The sequence below is a fragment of the Siniperca chuatsi genome, linkage group LG6 (genome assembly GCF_020085105.1).
Source record: "Siniperca chuatsi isolate FFG_IHB_CAS linkage group LG6, ASM2008510v1, whole genome shotgun sequence".
Lineage (NCBI taxonomy): Eukaryota > Metazoa > Chordata > Actinopteri > Centrarchiformes > Sinipercidae > Siniperca > Siniperca chuatsi.
The window spans coordinates 5,393,063-5,416,214 of NC_058047.1; the positions used below are offsets into that span (position 1 = coordinate 5,393,063).

The 23,152-nt window shown below is 38.0% G+C and overlaps 4 protein-coding genes across 4 annotated transcripts in view; 2 read left to right on the plus strand and 2 right to left on the minus strand.

The window, feature by feature from the left end:
- Window positions 1-68: 68 nt before the first annotated feature.
- LOC122877902 lies at window positions 69-2,480 on the minus strand. Its single transcript, XM_044200092.1, has 3 exons — window positions 2,393-2,480; window positions 1,325-1,787; window positions 69-955 (listed from the first exon to the last, which is right to left on the minus strand). Exons 1-3 carry the CDS (start codon window positions 2,478-2,480, stop codon window positions 787-789), a joined length of 720 nt encoding a protein of 239 aa, XP_044056027.1. The 3' UTR covers window positions 69-786.
- LOC122877903 (complement factor H-like) lies at window positions 2,473-17,430 on the plus strand. Its single transcript, XM_044200094.1, has 13 exons — window positions 2,473-2,660; window positions 3,159-3,338; window positions 4,644-4,823; window positions 7,393-7,590; window positions 8,100-8,285; window positions 8,938-9,117; window positions 10,239-10,428; window positions 10,813-10,835; window positions 12,928-13,110; window positions 13,256-13,447; window positions 13,594-13,773; window positions 15,270-15,449; window positions 16,575-17,430. Exons 1-13 carry the CDS (start codon window positions 2,591-2,593, stop codon window positions 16,757-16,759), a joined length of 2,127 nt encoding a protein of 708 aa, XP_044056029.1. The 5' UTR covers window positions 2,473-2,590; the 3' UTR covers window positions 16,760-17,430.
- Window positions 17,431-18,041: 611 nt separating this feature from the next.
- LOC122877992 (complement factor H-related protein 3-like) lies at window positions 18,042-20,363 on the plus strand. The gene is made up of 3 exons (XM_044200255.1): window positions 18,042-18,200; window positions 19,028-19,207; window positions 20,003-20,363. Exons 1-3 carry the CDS (start codon window positions 18,131-18,133, stop codon window positions 20,185-20,187), a joined length of 435 nt encoding a protein of 144 aa, XP_044056190.1. The 5' UTR covers window positions 18,042-18,130; the 3' UTR covers window positions 20,188-20,363.
- Window positions 20,364-20,802: 439 nt separating this feature from the next.
- Window positions 20,803-23,152, minus strand: part of aspm (assembly factor for spindle microtubules) — a 28,707-nt gene continuing 26,357 nt past the window's right edge. The window contains 3 exon segments of the mRNA XM_044200249.1: window positions 20,803-21,064; window positions 21,170-21,342; window positions 21,491-21,667. Coding sequence (XP_044056184.1) covers window positions 20,962-21,064; window positions 21,170-21,342; window positions 21,491-21,667 — 453 coding nt within the window. The 3' untranslated portion in view covers window positions 20,803-20,961.

Genomic DNA, 23,152 nt, shown 5'->3' on the forward strand with positions numbered 1-23,152 from the left:
TATTTAAAGAAGAACTCTACACTAAATCTTTTATTTTTGCTATATAAACTTAGTCACATAGATTCTTGTTGGCATGTGATGTCAATACAACAAACACACTGTGTGTAAATAAAAAAACACTTTCTGCTCAAATTTCTGCTGACATTAGCTTCTCATAGCTGGTGAGCTCTGACTTCAGCTGTACGTCGCTGTCAGTAGGCGATTTGTTCATTTTTAACAGGGGGGATGGCCCAATGGTAGTACACACACCCCTCCCCTTGCCCCTGTCCTGCTGTAGAAAATATCAATAAATTGTTAATAAAATGGCACTGGTTTAGCAGCCCGCAAAATGCTAAATGTTCATACTGAACATATCTGCGAAATGTTCACCATCTACATATTTCATTCATCCACTCCTGGCAACAAAATCATGAATTAACATGTTTATGTTTAGAGATCTCAAAGCAGCTGATTGTGGTCTTGGTTAAAGGATGGTGATATTCTATTTTTGTTGCTGTCAACAAATCCCATAAAAAGACATAACCATACATTAGTCTTTCAATTCTTCTGAGTTTGCTACCTTGTTCTAAAATCCTAAATCTCTCTTTATGGGCTTAATGATCTGTGGCAGAAAGTACATTTACTAAAGAACTGTACTTAAACAATAAGGCTGGCATTATTCAGCACTATTGTCACCAAATCCCATAGAAAGACCAAAGCCAATAATGTGTTAGTGTTACAATTTCATATGTAGACTGAACCCAAACACAGGACTTGGAGAGAGGAATATGGGCTAAACACAGTTTATTAGTTCACAGGTAGGGCAAAAGGAGATGGTTCCACAGGATAGGTGTGAAGCTTGACAGGCGATGAGCGGAGCTGCAGACAATGGCGATGAACACGAGGAGTCTCACCATTGTCTGACATGGCATAGTGAGCAGAATGGCAGGCAGGGGTGCGTGGCGAAGAAGCAGGCCTGGTCACAGGAAAATCACAAGGTTACTTAAGAGTTCACACAAAAAAAACCCAGAGTTGAGCTTAGTTGGGCCGTGTGGTTACTGCAAAGGTTAACTGACGATCTAGCGAAGATTGAAGTGAAGAGCTGGGGTATATATACTGCAGAGCCTTGATTGTAGATGTGCCTCAGGTGTGTAGCAGGAGAAGCAAATGAGTGGAGAGTACAGGTTTCATTTGGGAGACATAAATTAGGGTCAATCATTTAGTGAATTGGGCAGTTTCAATCTGACAGTAGTGGGGTTAATAATGCGTTCGATGTATCTGGGGGACAGTTCTCTTCGCTCAACTTTAAGGGGTAAGTCTTTAGCTGCCAACCAAACTTTCTGACCTGGAGTATAGTCCAGGGCCAGTATCCTGTGTGTTTGTTCCAGGTTGCTGAGCGAAGCAGAGCAGCGCGGGCATCCCTCCACAATTTCCAACAACGCCAAAGGTGCATCTGGGGGCAGCTATTTCTTCCTCCCAGGAGGGAAACAAAGGTGGTTGGTATCCTAATGACACTTCGAAAGGAGACAGACCTGTGGTGGCACTGGTCAGCGCATTGTGGGCATATTCCACCCAAGCCAGATGAGTGCTCCATGAAGACGGGTTGGTTGCGGTGACACAGCGCAGGGCAGCTTCCAAGTTTGCCCTCTCTGTCTGACCGTTAGTCTGGGGATGAAAACCAGATGACAAACTTACCAAGGGCAAGTAACAAAATGCTTTCCACACGTGGGAAATGAACTGGGGGCCTCGATCAGAGACTATAGCAGAAGGGATTCCATGGATATGAAAGATCAGGAGATCGGCTGTTTCTCATGCCGTGGGGAGTTTGGGAAGTCTACAAAATGGACGGCTTTGGAAAAACAATCTTCGATGGTGAGGATGGCCGCTTGACCTTGGGATATGGGTAATCCTGTTACAAAATCAAGAGCAATGTGAGACCAAGGGTGACTGGGCACCGAGAGAGGTTGCTGTTCTGATTTACAGAGTAACAGCTGTTAACAGAGACTCAAGTCTGTAGTGTAGTTCATACACTTCATTGATAAATCTGAGAATTATACAGAGGGAAGTACATTACATAATTAAATTCATACTCTGCCAAACCTAAAAAAATTTGAGCAATTAGTTACCAGATATATTTTATAATCTAGTTCTATAATCAAATTCACACATCCTTTTGTACTAATGGCCTACAAGTGTCACTGTACAGTGGCAGTAACTGCAGTTACCTTATGTACTCTAGCTGTAGCTGGCTGGATTGAATTCTCTGGGTCTGTCTGACCATGTGCCCTGACGTCTTTGGTTACTTTGATTACTTAAATTCCAGTAAAAAAGGAGAAATTCATAAATTTAACTGTTTGGTTTTTAGTATGCCTGATTTTAGGGGGTGCTGCAGCCCCCTCAGCATCCCTACTACCTGCGTCCATGGCACAAAGGATGATGTCTGTGAGCACTTCTGGAACTTTGAGTATTGGGAGTGTTGTTGGTGTGTTGCAATGCGACATGCGTTGTACAATCCCACTGGGCAGTCCATGTTGTGAACCTCAGTGCTCCCTGAGAACTCAAGCTGGGGACAAACACATTCTGCTCAGAAAACAATAATTGTCAAAGGAGCATGCAGTTGTCTGTAATCCTTCTGTTTCTCCAACTGTGGGGGAATGTGGAAGTCTCTCTATCACAGAATGGTAAGTGGGACTCTTTTAATGATTTAGCTTTGTGCTGATGCAGACAGGGTTTAGATTTAACAGAGGATACTGTACAGAAGAATTAGTGTATATGTGTGTGGGGGGGTGCAATTATTGTCTCAATTATATTTGTATAGATACAACTTTATATTCTTATGTTTCCATATAACTCTAAAAGTTGGCACTTGTGATTTATGCAACACTGAACATCTCTCAATAAAAAATCTTTATCTTTTTTGTAGACTTGTTTTCTTTAGCTTTGTTCATGAGGAGTTTTATAGATTAATGGATGTTACAAATGCATCCCACCATTAGACATACAAACTGGTTTAGCTAACAAATAATAACTGACGAAGACCATGCAATTGAAATATTGTTCATGCACTCTTTATAGTTACTCCCTTTCAGCCCTTTTTCCATCTGTATGTGAGGCAAACAATTGATGGACAATATAAGACAGTGGGACTTTTCTCATGTTGCAGTGTTTTTGTCTCTTAGTGTGTTCGAAGCTCCCAGATGTTCCTCACGCCCTTGTGTCAGAAGAGACAAAAAAAACTGAGTACCAAGAAGCAGACGTGATACATTTCACTTGTGAACCTGGTTATATATCAGGTCAAACCTCCAAATATGTATGCGCAAGCGAGGGCTGGCTTACAGTCCATCAGGGAACGTGCTACTGTAAGTTGATTGGCTTTCATTTTTCCTCTTTCACCATTAACTGAATGACTACTGTTGTTGCACTTTGGGTGTAATGGATCATGTTGATGGTTTGCGACATGATCTCTTCTGAGTGGAGCCTATCAATATGGACCCCATTAAAAGATGGCATACTAACCACTGCATCCACAGGAGGGCTGCATTCCCGGCATACACCACATCTCATTGTGCAATCCTGTATGGTATAATCACAATAATTCACAACAAATCACAACAGTTCTGTGTTGGATGGTTTGGGAATTTAATCACAGCATGAGTACATGAAGTAGTTCTAAAGAACTGCATAGACAATTTTGATCTCAGAAGCTCATTGAAAGTGGATTCAACATGCCAGTCTGTGTTAGAGGGTGAAGCCTGTGTAAAATAGAATGTATGTTTTAATTTGTGTGAGGAGTTGGCTTATTTATAAAGTCAAAATTATATTTACACCTGATCTCAAACTGTAACCAAGCTCTTTGGCATCCGTAAATGTGGACTATAAAAAGTGAAGGATTTCTACACACTGCAGGACTCCCAGTTAAAGATCTTAGGCCTCTACTTTCATGATGATGTGGCACTATGTGCTGGCAGAAAGAGCAGCAACATTGTGGGCAAAGACAATGGCAAGAGTCAATTGATCAGCTAATTAAAAATAAACGGTTTGTATGCATTGGTTACTGTGTGACTGATATGATGAATATTATAAGATTACTTTATTTGAGGTCTGTAACATTTTAGTTCTCCACTGAGAACCATCAACTTACAGACAAACAAGTCAAATTTAACTACAGCATCTGGACAGAAATTTCAGGACCATGGTCCATCATCGTGAAAACAAAAAAAAGTGTCCCTTAAAGCAGTAAGTAAGTGTTTAGTTTAAGTGGCTTATTTAAACATTTCTATTTTCATGAGCATACAAAATAACTTAACTATAACTTCTTCTAACCTCTACACCAAAAGTGACCGTTTTTATTTATATGCCTGTTATAGGCAGCATTGTATGCCTACAGCCAGCCTAATAACCCATTTAAGAAGGTGGACTGGACAGTATCAGAAATGATGCGTTCGTGTGCACTTTATAGTTAAATGCTTTATTGGTAGCCCTTCAGTGTTGTGGTCATTGTTTACTTTTTATAGTCATATGTGTCCAGCAGCTGAAAAGAAGCAGATGAGTCAACCCCACACCTGCCCCTCTTTATACAGTACTATACATGTGCCACACAACTGATGAGACAATGTATGTAATTTCCTCTTCTTTTTCCATGTTGTCATGTCGTTGTTTGATAGCATGTTCAACGCTCCCAGATGTTCCTCACGCCCATGTGTCAGAAGAGACCAAAAAAGCTGAGTACCAAGAAGCAGACGTGATACATTTCACTTGTGAACCTCGTTATATATCAGGTCCAACCATCAAATATGTATGCACAAGCAAGGGCTGGCTGGCAGTCCGTCAGGGAACGTGCTACTGTAAGTTGACTGGCTTTCTGTTCTACACTTTCACCACCGACTTTATGACTACTGTTGTTTGTGATCATGTAGCAGGATAGCAGTAATCCACTTCCACTGTTGTAAGCTGCGGTTAATTGTGTTGTTTGAAGAACCATTACCATGTTAGACTTTTTTTCTAGAAAAGTTGTGATGGCAATCTGCCTAGGTCAGACCTAGTGACATTTCCGTAACATTTCCAACACATCTCAAGTTTGAATTGAACTTATTTGTTTGATCCTTTATTAAAGGTAGTCTCATTGAGATCAAAATATCTTTTTCAAGAGAGACCTACACAAGAAAACTTAAGTATGAACATACGCCGGATTTCACAACAAACACAATTTACATACACAAAACAGAAGTTCCACATTAAGAAAAACAATAACATGTAGCATTCAAAATGCTTGAGTATAATATTTGAAAATATTCAAAAGTAAAGAGAGCTTTTAAAACTCTTTGTAACTCATTCCATTTGTGAGGAGCATAGTATTTAAAACCAGTTCTTTCAAGTTCTGTTTGAACATGATAAAGTTAGTGACTTAACATGATTATTAATGGATTTAGATGTGATCGGAGCACAGAGATCGTTTACCAGTTTTTGCAGAAGAGATTAATAAATAAATAATGTACAGTGCAACTGTAATGGGAATGTATCACCTGTGATAAAGCACAGTGCACTGTAATGAACAGAGTCAAGAGGTTTTACGGTGGAGGGAGAGGTATGCATACATTACAATATTGAGTGGTGTCACATTAACGTAGAGGGGATTTTTATCATATCAGATCAGCCTACGAATGTGTGTTTTCATGCACTTTGTTTCCTTTGCGGTGTTGGGCAAGAGAGTAAAAAAAAACCTAAAACAGTAATCAAATATTGCACGAGCATTGTGGCTCTCTTAGTAAAGGCCAAGTCATGGTTTCTACACCCGTGGGTCTGCGTGGCCGCATGACGTCTGCCCAAGTCCACGTGGAGCCCTGTGCGAATGTTCACGTGCAGCTTAAAATTTATGACCGCAAACTGGATGCTTGTTTCGTGCACTGTATGTATGGACTGTATTCCCCATCCTCGGTCCTATTCTCATTAAGCGGTCGCATGCACCATTTTCTTTGGAGACGTCATGAACCGATTCTGAGGATCATACCGTCCTGTCAGTGCTGCAGCTGCATATGCGAGTGAAAATTAGTGTGTTAATGTGAAAAAGTATTTGGGCCCACCAGTGAATGAAGTGAGTTCATTAGGTTATCATTAGCAAAGAGCAGTGTACAAAACAGTTAGGTAGCAGCTTTTCAGTTTCAGCCAGCACAGATCGTCGCTTTTGCTAGTTAAAATGACAAACGTGCCAGCGGCGATAGGTCATGTCAGTTGTCGTAATTAATGTTAATTCTGTAAGTAAGTCGATAACAGGTCAACGTTAAACTTGTCTGCTACTTGCATTAAAGTGCTCTCTACAAGCCAGTGTCTGTAGTCAGCCAAAGATCATTTGTGGCGGAAGACCCTCCACTCCGTAAGTAAGAGTGTTTCTGAAGTTCCAACAACTGTGAGTGAGGTGTCTTCTCGCTGATTACGTCTCATCAATATCAGGAGTCACGTTTTTCCAGTTAAACGTATCAACATTTAAGTAAATATAAGCATCTGATTATCGGTATCAGCAGATACAAAATATTAAAGAACTCTGACTGGGATCGGGGCCAAAAAACTTTATTGGGATATCCCTAATTTTCTTTTTTTTACATTTTCATGATGTTCAGCCAAATATAACAAACAAAGTAGCTCTTCTTCTTGCTGTCAGGAAGTCGCCATCATGTTTTCTAGTGCACATGTGTGGAATGTGTCTGCGTATGCAGACCCCTGATTTTATTATATAGAGTAGTGTGTCCGAATCCATGTCTGTACTTAATGGTCCTGTCATGTTTGAGCTACTATGGAACATTTATGTAACAGAGACCTTTGTTTAAATGCCAAAAGCCATCACTTTAACAGATAGATGAAGCCAGCTATATTGTAGATTCCATGTCGGTAAAGGGCAATCAAGAAATCAAGAATTTGTTTCACTGAGAAGTTCAGAAGTATTTTGACTGATTATTGACACAATATTACTTAACTAAACAATTGTTAATAGTTGAAGATGATGATTACAATATGCATGCGAAATATGTGAAAAAAGTAGGCCTAACTGAAAAACTGACTATGATACTAAGAGGTTTATAAAACCCACTGCATTATTTTACTGACTTCACTTTCAGGCAAGTAAACAGCAATCTGTTTCTTCAAAGGAACATGATGTATGTGTTTTAGCGGACAATTAGGAGACACAAGTTTTGCTTTATGACCCAATGCGTGCAGAAAATCTTCCCTGTGCATGTCCACGTGCACAACAGCAGAATTAATAGCATTTTAAATGTGGTCTAAAGGATCTCAGTGGTGTTGGGCTTTCTCTGTTGCAACCCTACTTGTGATGCATTTATGTATGGGTGTATTTATACATCAATATCTTGTCTTGTTCAGTTTTTTTTTTCCTTCAGTGACCTGACTGACTGTTGTGTTTAGTTTCAGCTTCAAACTGTGACCCCCCGCCTGCAGATGGAGGGCTTATAGTAAAAGGTTTACCAGAAAATGAAGAACCCATACTTCCTGACCAATTCCTCACATTCAGCTGTGATGGTCCTGGGAAATATCTGAATGGCAATTCAGTGCTGATATGTGGTAAAGATGGACAGTGGGATAATCCATTCCCCTCTTGTGAAGGTAAACCCTTTAAAATAAAAAATAATTCCATATACAATATTTATGTGCTACCTTTTAATTGTGGTGATTGTTACAATACACTAAAATGACTGCAAACATTATAGGGGGGCCCCAGTGGAACATAAACCCCTGCCCACTGAACCTCAGAGTTTTTCATTTGATAATATCTGTTTTATTCTTTCCTTTCGCATAGAAGTAGTCATGTGATCCATTGTTAATATAAAACTATTAATTATAGACTATTTAATGAAAAGAAACATATATGTAGATTGAAACTTTAGTAAGTAATGACCCCATCTACTCGTTGTGTACCTTTTCATGATTCAAGTAAGCAGTAAATGTACAGTATATACATTTGCATACAAAGGTAAAGTTACAGAAATTTGGACAAATAGGATTTACATCACATTTGGGTTCATGAAAACCAAAAAGTCAGATCTTAAGTCTAATATGCTACTGTTTATACTGTATAAACCTCTTGACGAAGCAGATTCTCTTCTTCAAAACAGAGAAATGCAACGTCACAGGTGTACCAGCCAATGTACGCATCACCACATATGTACCAAACAATCAACTGAGAAAAGGACAGAATTTAAGGTTTGCTTGCCACAAGCGTGGAGACACTCTTCGAGGGAGAGCATCGGTTGAATGTTTAGCAAACGGACAGTGGAGTGATCCCTTCCCAACATGTGGAGGTAAGTCAGTTCTTTCCTTGCTCCTTGCTCCTTATCTAGGGAAATAATGAGAAAATATGATCCATGACACAACTTTCAGATGGTCCCAACATTTCACTGTGAGCTGTGAGGTCTTGATTTTCTACGTTTACCCTGCTACCTTGCCCTGACACAAATTGTCTTTGTGCTGCTATTTTGTTCTTCCTAGAATATAGTATTTATTCTTAGTGCTTCTTAGTGTTTCAAGTTTCATAAAAAATACTGTAGCTTAAGACGTTTTCACTGGTATTAACATTAATTCAACTTAACTATAAAGTTGACTTAACACCTCTCTGAAATGGGTCCGAACAAGACCTGAACATTAAAACTTGCCTGTAGGATTTATTGCAGAGCTGTTGTATTAGACTGCATTAGTTGAAGCGAGGTGTACCTAATAAACTGGCAGTGTACAGATATACAGACCTCTGTAAGAAAAAGACTTTTCTGGAAATGGCTCGTTTATATATATTTTTGCTGGTTTACATTTACTTTAAAGGCCACAAAACATGTGACTGCCCAATATTGTGTAACTGCTGATCAGAGTCAAAGATCTGTCAGTCTAGGTGAAAATGTTATATTTGCTCCACAATAATAATGAACTTGTACTTTCTCTGTCATTGCCCACATTCCTTAGCTCCTTTGGGTTGTGGGAAACCACCAGTCCTTGCAAACGGAGACACCAAGGAAAGTGTTCGATTCCGGTACTTACATAATGAAAGAGTTGAATACATCTGTCAGAGATGGCACGTTATGGAGGGTGAGCCTTACAAAACCTGCAACAATGGTGAATGGATTGGACAGATGAAATGCCTCAGTAAGTTAAAATTCCCTTTATATTTTTCATATTGCATTCTGTGAGGATTTTGAATTGGTAAAACTGATTTTGGTTTCTACGGTTTACATATAGCAGTTTGATTAATATTAAGATAACATAACCATTATACAGACCCATTAAACATTACAATCATTAAACATTACACAATAAAGGTGGACAAGCACTAAAGAATAAGAAACACTGTGTCATAAATTATGCTGACAATAGAGCACAACTCTGCCCACAAATCCAAAACACAGTAACTACATATTGGGTTGGTTAACTAAAGTTAAAGCGGAATTTACAAACTGATTTGAAGGTGGACAAGCACTAAAGAATAAGAACAACGTGTCATAAATTATGCTGAATAGATAAATAGAGCACAACTCTGCCCACAAAGCCAAAACACAGTAACTACATATTTGGTGAAAATTTAGTTAAGACAGGAATCTGACTTTTTGGCATATGTTTTACCTTATAAAAGTTACTGTGTCTTAGAAATGTAGAATTTTCATGAGAACATGTTAAATCATCACACAGAGATAGATGAAAGCTAGTTGGGGAGATAGTCATGGCTAGCCTTAGCTTAAGCTAAAGTTAAATTTACTCATGGATTTTTCACTAGCTGTTATCTGTAATTGAAAAAAGGACACTCATGCTAAAGATAATTTGCTTAGCATAATAGCAGTAACAGTAGGTCAACTGCCATCTCAGTTTGAAATTCATGTGATTTGGTTTGAGTAGGCTATCTTTAAATCACATATTTAAAATCAATTTTAATTGTAGATTTCAATGTACTTTAAATGAAAACAGATACATGTAAAAGAACACATTTTGTTTGTAGATACTGTGATACTTATGTAGGTTCTTAATCAATCTAAAAAAGGTATAAAATGAAGGCAATATAACCTTTCTATATGTTTCACAGTTTGCTGGCCAGTAACTTATGCTCTATATGTTGAGTAACAGGATGTTACTGATTACATCTGGGAAGATGTATTTAGTTTTAAAACCCTACATTTATTTATTTTTATTCAAGACTAGCAATAATTATTTAAGGAGTATGATGTACAGTCATTCCTGACTTTAATAACATGCTATTTCTCTGTTATATCTTTCAGAACCCTGCACTGTGAACAGAGAAACCATGAAAAAACATAATATTACCTTCAGATATACTCGTTACGATAAGCTGTATTCAGAGCATTCTGATGAAATTGAGTTCGTGTGTATCAGAGGAACAAGACATGACGGATCAGTGAACATGCGTCAGAGGTGTGTTGATGGTGTGGTTCTCCTGCCCACTTGCCAGTAAAGGTTTTAGTCAACTGGAAGTGATGGACCTGAGATGGCTGGACAAACATGTAAATGATTTATAAGAGTACATAATAAGGCCATTTATGAAGTAAAGTTATGGCAGTTATCTTCTGTGTCTACTTCAGTGCTGTCAGCTGTGTGTTTTAATAAAACATACATGTTCACTCAGTCTGTTGTCTTCATCCACATTCAGATGCATGTGTTATATGAGAATACATCTACATATGTCCCTGTTAAGCATTTGGTTAAGTAGATCAGACACACATTTTGATGTATTAGTCAGGTCTGCAAATGCTATAAAAATGAAGCACAACAGTTGCCTTTTGAAGATTTATTTTTAATGTATTGAATAAAACATACATGTTTTTGAATACATAGGGATGAGGTTTTCAGTATAGCAGGTACTAAATATATAGTATTCTTCCCAGTCATACCGGAAAAATGTCTGTAACAGTGTTGGAAAAAACGTAAAGTATATTTAATTTAAAGTTTGAAGGGACTTGTACTTTACTTGAGTATTTCCATTTTACTCTACCTTACACTTACAGTGCTCCACTACATTTCAGAGGAAAATATTGTACCTCATTCTCCACTACAGTTAGTTGCTGTAGTTACTTTGTTACTTTTCAGATTAAGATTTTACATTACAAACATATGATAAACTTATAAAATCGAAGATTACACCAGTGGTTCTCGACCTTTTTTTTTCTTGTAGCTCCTTAAAAAAAAGCAGTGTCTAGTGGAGGCCTGTCTCGTTTTAGAAAAAAATTGACTTCTGAACTTCTCAGGAGGTTACATTTAAATCACTGTTTAAGGCTTAAAGTGGTCAAATTATCTACACAAATTACTTTATTTTTCTTCCATTAATCATCTCATGACCCCTTAGATTTATCTTGTGACCCTGTAAGAGAGGTCCCGACCCCTAGGTTGGGAACCACTGGACTAAATTACCAAACTGTATATAAAGTAGTTTAAACTAGCTCCACTTCGACCAACTCCAACAGTAAAAAACATCGTTGTATTGGTATTTTTACTTAAGCAAAAGATCTGAGTACCTCTTCCACTACTGAATGTGTGCGGTATGCTTTAAAGTCATCACTGTCATTAACAAAATGTTTCCATTATCTCCTGCATGGTGAATGGTGATATCATGAGGAAACTTAATTAACTGCATTCAAATTTAGCCATGACAGAAAGCCCATATTCATCCCATTGTAATGAACTTGAGGCCAGGTGTACCAAAGGAAGACCCATTGGTTCAGTGAGATTGTTTTGGTGTTTGGAGGGTGTGATGACCCTGCCCTCTTGCCAGTAAAAGCTTTAGTTAACTGGAAGTGACATGAGTTGGCTGGACAAACATGTAAATGATTAACCAGATGAAAAGATTAGACAAATACTGTAGAACAGTTTTGCATCAATTATCTGTCCCCGATTCAATGCTGTCATCTGTAACAATTTTAATCAAACTTTCAGTAATTTTTTTCTGCTTCCTCTCATGGATCATATTGTATGTGCGAACATATATATTTGTGTGTGTGTACTTGTATTTGATACATAGTGAGGACTGAAACACGTTTTTTACCTACAGAGTGAGGATATTTTTGGAAAGTGAGGACATTTTGGCCGGTCCTCACAACTTCAAAGCGCTGTTTGAAGGTTAAGACTTGGTTTTAAGGGTTAAGTTAGAATTAGGTTATGGGTAGGGTGAGGGTAAGGGTTAGGCATTTAGTTGTGATGGTTAAGGTTAGGGTAAGGGGCTAGGGAATGCATTATGACAATGACAGTCCTTACACACACACACACACACACAAAGATAGAAGTACAAGGATGTTTGTGTGTGTGTGTGTGTGTGTGTGTGTGTGTGTGTAGGTGTGTTAGAGGGAGGATTTTGTGAGCAGTGCCCATGTCCCTGAGACTGTTTTCGTTGCAAATTTGTGTATTTTTCACTGCACTGAAAGACTTTGATTTGTATAACTCTGAGGGGAAAAACATTAACTAAGCCACAAAGGGGATAATTCCTTCACAATGAGACTCTGTCACCTTCTTTGGCTTTTAATCCTGTGGCTGAACATCGATAAATCTTTACAACAGAATGGTAAGAATGTCAGATGCCAGATCCATTTTCTCTGTTGTTTTACGGCAGTTAGAAAACAACAATCATGCATACATTTTTATCGGTAAATGCTCGGGACCTTGAGACCATCTGAAAAGAAAAGCTATGTTTTTTATTGCAAAACTAACGTGACAGACATGATTTTCAGAATGCAGTGTTGTCAGCAATAACAAGCAGAAACAGATACAATGACAGAGTCACATATGTCTGCAAGGATGGATATGTAGGACGTTTAATCTAACCTGTCGGGAAATAGACTTGCTTGTTACAAAACTGAAATAAAATCAATCAGGAAGAAGTGGAATTAAAATAAAACTGGTTCTAACCAAAAATTGGTTTTCTGTTGTGTTACGGTCACGCTTGTGTGTACTCTTCAACAGAGATAAAATGCACAGTACCCATGATTCAAAATGGTTATGTGCCTGGAGATATCCAAGAGTACAAAGAACATGAAGTCCTGCATTTTGAGTGCAATCCTCAATATAAACGTGCTGAAGACAGACCTTCAATATGCACGAAACTAGGAATAAGAGCAGATTGGACCCCTACACCTGTATGTGAACGTAAGTATAAACTGAGTAATCCAATTTATTGGATTAAATCACACTGACTAGTGAAAAGTGGTGCTGGATGGATGGATGGATGTCATGGTACTGCCTTGTTACAAAACACTAACGAATAATATGCTTACTTTCCCAACAAATGCAGAAATTAAATGTAGACTGCCACCGACACTGGAAGGAACCAGGTATGAACCTGCTTTCAGAAATGTGTTTTCACCTGGTGACACACTAAGAGTCATTTGTGGAGAGAAGTACTGGATTTCTAACCATCAGACCAAATCAGCACTAGCTACATGCAAAGATGACGGACAATGGACTGTCAGACCGGTATGCCAAGGTATAAAACTACATGGGCTTCAGTGCCAGAGACAGATTATGAGATTGTTGTTCTTTACTGTATGTGTATGGTTCATTGACCCGTGATGATGATTATTAATCTTATCACGATTTACTTAAGATTCACAAGTCTTTCTCTTATTCTAGAGGTTATATGCAGAATTCCAGAAGACCCACTTGTGGTTTACTGGTATAACAATTGGAGGCAACAAATAAAACTGGATGAGACTGTAAGTTATCAGTGTAGGTCAGGCTACAAGAGGACAGATGGCGTCACCCGGGCCACATGCACCAGAGACGGGTGGAGACCAAATCCACTCTGTGAAGGTATTGTGAAGTTAACCTTATATTTATGACATTACTGTTAATTTTGTATCCATATTTGTGAAAGTCTATCTATCAAGCATCTAATGGCCTTTTTACTGCACAAAGTTCTCCAGGGACCCAAGAAACTTTAATTGCGTGGAGGAACAAGGATCTAAATTTAATTTCTCAGCCGTTAGTTTCCACCTGCAAAAAGTCCCTGCTCCAGGAGTATTCGATGGCCCAGGAACTATCAGGGCAGAGATTATTGATGTTTAAATATATGTGGTGGGCTACTTGTAGAAGACTAATACTCAACTACAAGAAAAATGGGAGAACACTTGAAATGAAACATAACTTTATTAGCTGTTTGTTTCAGTGTACATACCTAAGCTGGAAAATAACCACAAAATAGTCAGCAGATCATTATTATTTATTCAACAGGAGTGTCGCTATTCTAGTCTTTTCAGTCTCTGTTTCTACGTATTTTCTGAAAGAGAGGTCAATCCCACCCACTCCCACAAGAGTCAAGATTATTTGTAAGGAAGGATACTGGGCTCAGGTTGACAGCTTAACTTGTCGCGGGGGAAAAACAGGGTGTAACTAACACTGTACACGTTTTCATCTCTTGCAGCTATTGCCAATCCCTTTTCAAAATAGAGTTTAAATTAGCCATTAGTTTTGTGTTTGGTGGTTCAGTGCCCTTTGAACAGATGTGTAGCTTTGGGTTCAAGCTGTTGTTCAGATCTCTGGCATGTTATACTGTGTGTCAACAAGGGTAAAGGGAACCTACTGGCATTAAGGAATTTGTTAAAATGTACCACTTAATTGATTCATAGTAAGGTTTGTGTTGCCTAAACCCTAACCACACGCCAGACTCAGGATGTGAACCCCAGTATCCAGTGTCAAAGTCCTGCAAACTTTAAGTACTACGTTTATGCCCTCCATCCCGGCCACCTCCCTAAAACTCCTGTGCAGAGTCGCAGACAGCAACTCCAATCTCTGCACAAATACCATAACTGTACTCTGGAAATGGGTTTGCAACTATCCTCAGAAATGTTTAATTAGCAAGTGATGACAGATAGCAATCTAGGCATCTGAAATACAATATATTTAATATGCTGTATATAATATATAGATTACATTCATACAAATATATAATCTGGTCAGATTTTGTGTAGTACAAAGTGAAATCGTTTTAGATATATGAGACACAAGAGATTATCATTGGCATATCATAAGACGTTACAGATGAAAAGTACTGCTACACAGATGCACCATGGGTTGAGAATTAAGAGCTTTATTGGCAGTTGACAGCTTTGGACAGAGCCAGGCTAATTGTTTCCCCGTTTCCAGTCTTTATGTTCAGCTAAGCTAACTGTCGCCTGGCAAATAAGGGCATTTCTCAAAATGCACATGGGACAATGGGCATTCAGTGCACATTGTGTATTGTGTAACTGTGCCATAATCTAATACCTAAACTATATTTACGATACCTTGTCTGTGCCCATATATTTTAGAGCTTGTGAGTTGTGGGGCACCACCATTGCTTGCAGATGGAGACCTCAAGTACACCATGAAAAGTCAATACAGCCATAATGAAAGTGTTGAATACATGTGTCAGGGGTACTACACCATAGAGGGACAACCTTACAGAATCTGCATCAATGGTAAATGGACCGGACACATAAGATGCCTCAGTAAGTTACAGTTCTCCTCATGCTTAATATTCATATTACATCCATGCAATGATTTTGTATAGTGAAAATCAAACTTAATTTTAAAATAGTTTCCAGTGATTGCATGTGACAGTTTGATGAGACACTCATTGCAACGTTGTCGCCTACAAAATCCATTTATGTACTGCTAATTTACTTTATTAAACACATTTTGGAGGAAACATAATTTCTGCCTGGATTATGTTTATTGGCAACATTTTTTTCTTATCCAGCACAGGACTTTGACTCTGGATCAGAGTTCGTGTCTGTGCATCCCACATGTTAAAAGATCTAAGGCCTGGTCACACCAGCATGCATTCGCTCACAGTGGCAAAGTAAATCGAGTTCAACTTTGATGAAGTTTGACCCGCAAATTTGCACACTTGACCAATAGAAAGCCATCTTGACAGTGGTGACCTTTGAGGAAACAGAGTCCAAAATGGAGAAAGCTATCGTAGCTTGTTAGTTGCGTTGCACCACTGACTTTTATTTAACCTCCTCTGCTGGAGTTTAAACTGCTCCACAAAAGAGGAATGGTTTGCAGACAGTCATGAGACGATGGTACAAATATGTCTTTTGAATAAACTGTGTGAACTGGTTAGCAACCAAGCTAAGGTCACCAGCTAACAGAGAGCTTTATTTCTGTAACTCTTTATTGAATGGAATGATATACAATCTTGAAAACAAAATTCCAGGGGGGAAGTAAAAGGCCCAGTACAGAGGAAATAGAAAGAAGCTCGGAGAGCTGTTGTGACTGGCTAGCGCTTGCGCTGCTAGCTGAGGTGTTAGCTGTTAGCTCGCCAGTTACACCAACTAGCCTTCTGAGTAGTCACTACGTCACCAAGCTTTTTGATCCAAATATTATATAATAATATATAAAAAATTAAAAAAAAGCACAGATTGATTTCATTGTGCCACTTACTCTCTGGTGTGACCAAGCCTTTAGGCTACTAAAACACTTCTAGGAAAAGACCGAGGGTTTTAGTTCAATGCTAAAAAAGTCACAACTTTTGCCCAACACTGGCAAAGGTTTTGTATGCAGTAGGCCTATGCTTTACAGTCATTCTTTCCATTAACAAAATGCTATTTGTCCATTGTCTCTTGCAGAACCTTGTGTTGTGAATGAAGACAACATCAGACAACATAACATAGCTTTAAAATCTAGTGACAATAAATATTTAGTTCATGATGAAATAATCGAGTTCAGGTGTGCCAGAGGAATACCTGTCGGTGCAGTGGCAATGCGTCAGAGGTGTAATGGTGGTGTGATCCTCCTGCCTACTTGCCAGTGAGAGTTTTAGTTAACTGGAAGTAATGTACGGAGCAAAGCGTTAGACATGTTATTACAGTTGTCCTCCGTCTCCACTTTAATGTTGTCACCTGTGTATCGTAGAAAAGGATTTCAGTCGTAGTCATCTGGACACTGTTTTCAGAATCAAGACGTTTCGGCTCCCATCCGGAAGACATTCTCAATTGAGGGACTACACCGTCTTTTTGTCTGTTTTCTGCCTCCACATAAGCAGCCTACCATATTACAAGTAAAACTCTACATTTCTTTTTTAAGCACAAAGCTAAATAGATCAGACTCTCTCTTATTTTTAATTATTAATTATTAGAAACCAAATAAATTGTGTTTATTTGGTTTTATTCATGTTTATAATCTAAAACATGTCTGATTATTCTCCTCTAATTTGTCAATTGGTACCTGCTAGATGATTTTGGTTTTAGTGCATGTTTCTCTACCGTGCTACACTCTACCATGCTACTCACTTTCAACAACAACACAAATACAATAAAAAAATCAATTTTAAACTCATGTTCCACCCACTATGTTGTAAATGTGTCAAAAATGCCATTGGGTCTATTCTCATAGAAATATGAAGTTGTTTTTTTAATCAGAGTACCAGAGAGGCTGAGCAAATACAGTACATTGTCCTGAAATAAACTTTGTTACAGAAATCCAGCTAATTTGGTCTCGTATCAATTAATGTATGAAGTAACTGTGAATTAACATTCCTTAACTGATGATCTATTAAGTGTGAACTAATCACATAAAGTCATAGTGACTTGATAATTTGTTAATGGTGAGCAACAGGAATTCATGATACATCCTGCATTAATTTATGCATTAAATTATCATGAGTTATGCATTAGTTAAGCATTACTTAAGTATATGATTTGTACCCTTATTATAAAGTGTTACCAAATAAATTAATGGATATGTTAAAAAGAAAGAGAAACAAAAGAAACGCAAACTAAGTAATAGTCAACTAAAGGATCTAAACTGGGAAATAACAGCCTATAACATCTATATATAACCACCAAATTTGACTTGGAAACATTGGTTGTGAAACAATCTCACCACAAGCTCCAGTAGCAATTTATTGTAAAGTTAAAATATTAAGATTGCTTGTGAAGATCATCTTTGCACATGATCACATAACTCTGTACATGCCTTTCAGGAAATCCATTTCAGGGAATACTTGGGTGTGTTTGGTGGAGGAGGGTTTTGTCAAAGTTGCCAAATCTTCTGTGGCAATTTAATTACAAATTTGTGAAATTCCACTGTGTCAAAACTCTTTTATCTGTATATATAAAGGACAAACACTGACTTATTCTCTGATTAGGGAGTAACCTCTGATTACAACACCTGGACAATCACTATGAGATTCTCTCTACTTATTTGCCTTTTTGTCCTGTGGCTGAACATGGACATTTCGTTATCGCAGAATGGTAAGAGTATTGGGTATTATACAATATTTTTTCTAGTCTCCACTGTTACACCAACACTGATGTAGCTGGAGATGGATGCAGAAAATATTGAATATTTCAATATTTAATCAAATATTGAAAACTGAACTTATTTAAAGGTGAGAAAGTTTCAGTTTTCATGTGTAAACTTATAAATCAACTCTTCTTTATCTTTACACCAGGAGAGTGTTCTGCTTTATTGCATTGTCTTAAGCTCCAGACATATAGTTGTAGATGCAATGGAAACAAGATTTATTTTTCTCACCCCGCTGACAGAGGCTCACCTGTTTAAAGCTGATTCTGAATATTATTTATATATATTCTTATATTATTATTATTATATAACATTTTAGTCATTCATTTCCCTGTCAGGTAGCTCTTCATTCATTCAGTCATCTTTGCTCCTCCTCTTCAGCTATTTTTAACACCTTTTTGATTAAAAACACCTTTCACCTAGCATAAAAAAGCTATTGTGAATTAATATATAGTAATATATACATAATATAGTATAGCTACAGCTATTATTTCATAAAGATGGCAAAAAGGTTTCAAATGCATTTAATTCATTACATATTGAAAACCCTTTGGGATACATCTTTTATTGCTTATTTAATCAATCCATTGTTGATATCTTCATTTAATTTATGGAATAAAATATATCATATGACACCTTTGCTGTCATGGCCCCTACACAGTGAAACAGCCTCTCTCTAATTAATGGTGATGCTGGTTTTAAATGTGTTTTATAAAGCACATACATATGAAGTGACTTAACTAAACTTGTACCACCATTGCCCACATTCTTTCAGAGCCTGCAGGCTGTGGGAGTCCACCACCTCTTACAGATGGAGACCTCAAGTACACCATGAAAAGTCAGTACAGCCACAATGAAAGGGTTGAATACGTGTGTCAGAAGTACTACACCATGGAGGGAGAGCCTTACAGAACCTGCATCAATGGTGAATGGATCAGACAGCTGAGATGCCTCAGTAAGTTACTATTCCCCTCATATTTACATATTTTTCATTGAAATGTGCAATGGTTTTGTATTGTCAAAATGAATCTTAATTTTCATTTCAAAATGGTTTCCAGTGGTTGGATGTGACAGTTTGATACAGTATGAGTTGATATGGTGAACTTGTTACCAAACGGTTGCTTATTTACACATCCAGCAGTTACAGAGCAACATTATCATTCATTTTAAGTCTTGTCTCTGGCCACCTGTTGAATGTAAGTCCAATATTCACTCTCTTTTAGATCTGTTTTTGGTCTCCACTAACTCCTGAGGGAAATATCTGGATCTTTAGCTGCTAAATGCTCCATTATATTCACCAGCTAGACGCTAACTGTATCTGTCTGCTGTTTGGTGCTGAGCAAGTGGCGTACAGTGAGTTTTTAAGGGCTTTTTCACTGAAAATAGCTGCCTGCTGCAGCCCAAAATGACACTACGAGAGCGGTGAGCCAAAACAGTAACCAAAACAATGAGCTGAAACTCACTGTAAAGCTCCATAAAGCTGAGGGGAGCTGCAGACTATGTAGATTCATCTCTAAGTGTGACCCCTTTCGCACATTGTTTTCACAGTCATTTGATACATTGTTATTATAAAAATATCTATTATAGCTGCTTTCAAGTAAATTATCAGAATACTTCTTCCACCACTGGAAACAACCAAATATCTCTAAATATTTATCTAAGTAGTCTGTATAACACTGGTAATAGTTGTGTATACAGTATGTTTTACCACGTCATTAACAAAATGCTTTTTGTCCATCATCTCTTGCAGAACCCTGCACTGTGAATGAAGACCACATGAGGCAACATAATATTGCATTCAAATATAAGGATTACAAAAAGCTGTATTCAAGCCATAATGATGTAATCGAGTTTAAGTGTACCAAAGGAAGATCTGTTGATACAATGCGTCAGAGGTGTAATGATGGTGTGATACTCCTGCCCTTGTGCCAATAAGACTTCAAATTGACAGCGATTTAACTTATGAGAACCATGAGTAACCCAAGATATGATGCAGTGTACTGTGGTGCTGTTATTTTACGTTCTGCTTGTCTGTTATGCACAACCAAAATGAACCTGTACTCGCTTGTTTGTAATATCAAGACTATACAAATAAAATTTTAAAAAATGTATTCATTATTTATATATAATTCTAACCTGACAGCTGTGACTAATGTTGACATTCAATAACAAAAACAATTTTTTAAACTAATAATGCAATGGAGTTGAAGTTCATGTTCCCAGCAGGTAGTGCTAATTAGCAAATGTAATTCTAACAACTCTTCAACTAAATAAAAGATGGGGAATATGGTAAATATTACCTGCTAAAAAACCAGCATGTTAGCATTGTCATTATGAGCATGTAAGCATGCTAACATTATATTTATTGGTGTTACTGAAGAGCTGCAACTTGGGAGCAAGACGAGTGAGCCTGATTAAATTTTTAACTCGCGTGTAAAATTATTAGTTAAACTGCTTTTCCCCTGCCTAAATCTAGTAATCACACACACACACACACACACACACACACACACACACACACACTTTGAGCCAAGGAAAATGACACTGGCCCATGTTTAAGAAACAAATCCATTTTAATATATATACACACACACGTAAAATGGAAATGCATTGGTTAAAAAAACCATACATAAAAAAACAATACATAAAACAATGTTTTCTGAAGGAAAAAAAATTAGATGACAAATCAATATTTAAAAACCCGTCTATTTACAACACAATGGAGAGTGTTTCTGCCACCATTTGAATAGCCCTGAGAGGGTCCACAATATCTTTTAGCTTGTCCTTTCTGAGAACCCAATCCGGTGCAAATCTGAAAAACAAAAACAGGATGTCAATTACATACACACAATTACAAACATACTATGTGTGTATCCCAGACACATACAGTACTGTAAATGTGCATACATATACATACTTTGGCACAGGGCGGGATTTACGAGGTGTTGCTTGAATGAAGAAGCTTCCATTGATTGACGCGTTCATCTTCTGTTTGATAACAGTTCTTTCTGCGTCCATCTTGTGTTTGCGAGCAGTGAGGCGGTAAATACTGCGTATCCTATCCAAGACCTTGGGTAGCTTCATAACCTCCTAATGAAAATGAAAAAAGTTTGCATTGTATTTACAAAACTACAAAAGCTGTTCCGCCTTTAAAATTAGAATTTGATATTGGCATTCAAATGTTCTTAAATGACTGGAATAATATATTTCAGTCCCTATGTTAAAAGTAGCTACAGACCACAGCACGGTGCTTGTCTTGGAGGAGCAGAGCAAGCAGGAAGCAGGCCTTGGTGAAGATGCTGCCGCCCTTTTCTGCCACTTTATCCCCTGCCTTCTCCCGGTATCTCTGCAACAGGTCCAGCAACGTTTCCACAGAGTTTTCCACTGAATACACTGCCTCGATGGTCTTGTGGTACTGAGGGAGAAAACCAAGGGTGAATGAGAGGAGAAGGAAAGAAAGAACGCAAAGTGGGAAGAAGGTACAAACATGTATAATTAAAATCAATGAACCACTTGTTCAGACAAAGCAGAGGGGACAAGATTTGAGAAGTCACAGAAGTATGCAAAGGCAATGGAAAGAGTCTGGTGTGGTAGAATGCACAAGTCATTTTTGTAAATTTTAGCCATGCTAGTTACGTGGCTCTATGGATGGCAATGTTGGTCTGTCAGTAGGTCGGGACCACCACTGTGGTCAAGCCTGAGATCTCAACAACTAGTGGATGCACTGCCATACAATTTGGTACAGATATTCATGGTCCCCAGGTGATGAATCCCAGTGACTTTTGCGATCCCCGACTTTTCCTCTAGCGCCACCATGGGATTTTGTGTGCAATGTCTCGCCAACTATTGAATGGATTGCCATTAAATCTGGTTCACACATTCATTTCCCCCTCAAGATGAATTATGATAACTTTGGTGATCCCCTCACTTTTCACCTAGTGCCAACATCAGGTCAAAATTTCGATGTGTTTTTAATGTGTGGTTTATGACAAAATAACAGCAAAACTCTTGACATTCGCATCAGCCTCAGCTGTACTTTGTTTTTAATACGAATTAGTAAATGTTAGCATGCTACTATGCTAAACTAAGATGGTGAAAATGGTAAACATTATACCCACTAAACAGCCGCATGTTAGCATTGTCATTGTGAACATGTTAGCATACTGGCATTGGGCACAGCGGTGCTTTGAGCTAAATGTCAGCCTCACAGAGCCACTAGCATGGCTGTAGACCATTATCCTGTGTAGAGCTTTCTATCTTGGAAAGATACTATCGAGGTACCTGTACATTTATCCCCTGGACAGCAGTTACTTAAGAAAAAAATGTTCTTTGATTGTTGGTGACCAAGAATGGCTGAACAGAAGCTGATGATGCCACAGTCCCCAAAGACAAGACAATGGTGCTGCTGCCAAGTCTGAGTTTAAAATGCAACATGACAGTTCAATTTGGGAAGCAGAGTTTCATGTCACGCTGCAATGTCATCATTCTTTATTGTTTCAAGTAAAGTAAAATACAATCCAGGACAGATGGAAAACAAAAAATCTAAATATAAAGATTAAAGCTACTACCAACATGTTTTTGCCACAGTCTAGCAGATTATTTTGCAAGTCAAGCAATCAAAGTCCACAAAGCAAAGTGAAAAATCAATAAAAACAAACAAACATTTTGTTACAAAAGGTTGGAATGCCCAAACCTACGCAAAACCCACTGCCAGCTCTGGAGAAAACAAAGCTGCAGTTCAGATGTTATCAGAGAACCAGACTCATTTTACAGGCTAATCTCCGTTCATCTTGGTTCACTGTTCTCCAGTTTCTCCTTGCAGAAACTTAATATCTTTGTTTTGAAAACTGTTGATAATGCTTTTATTACATCGTGCCTGATGTAAGAAAGTGTCTGACAC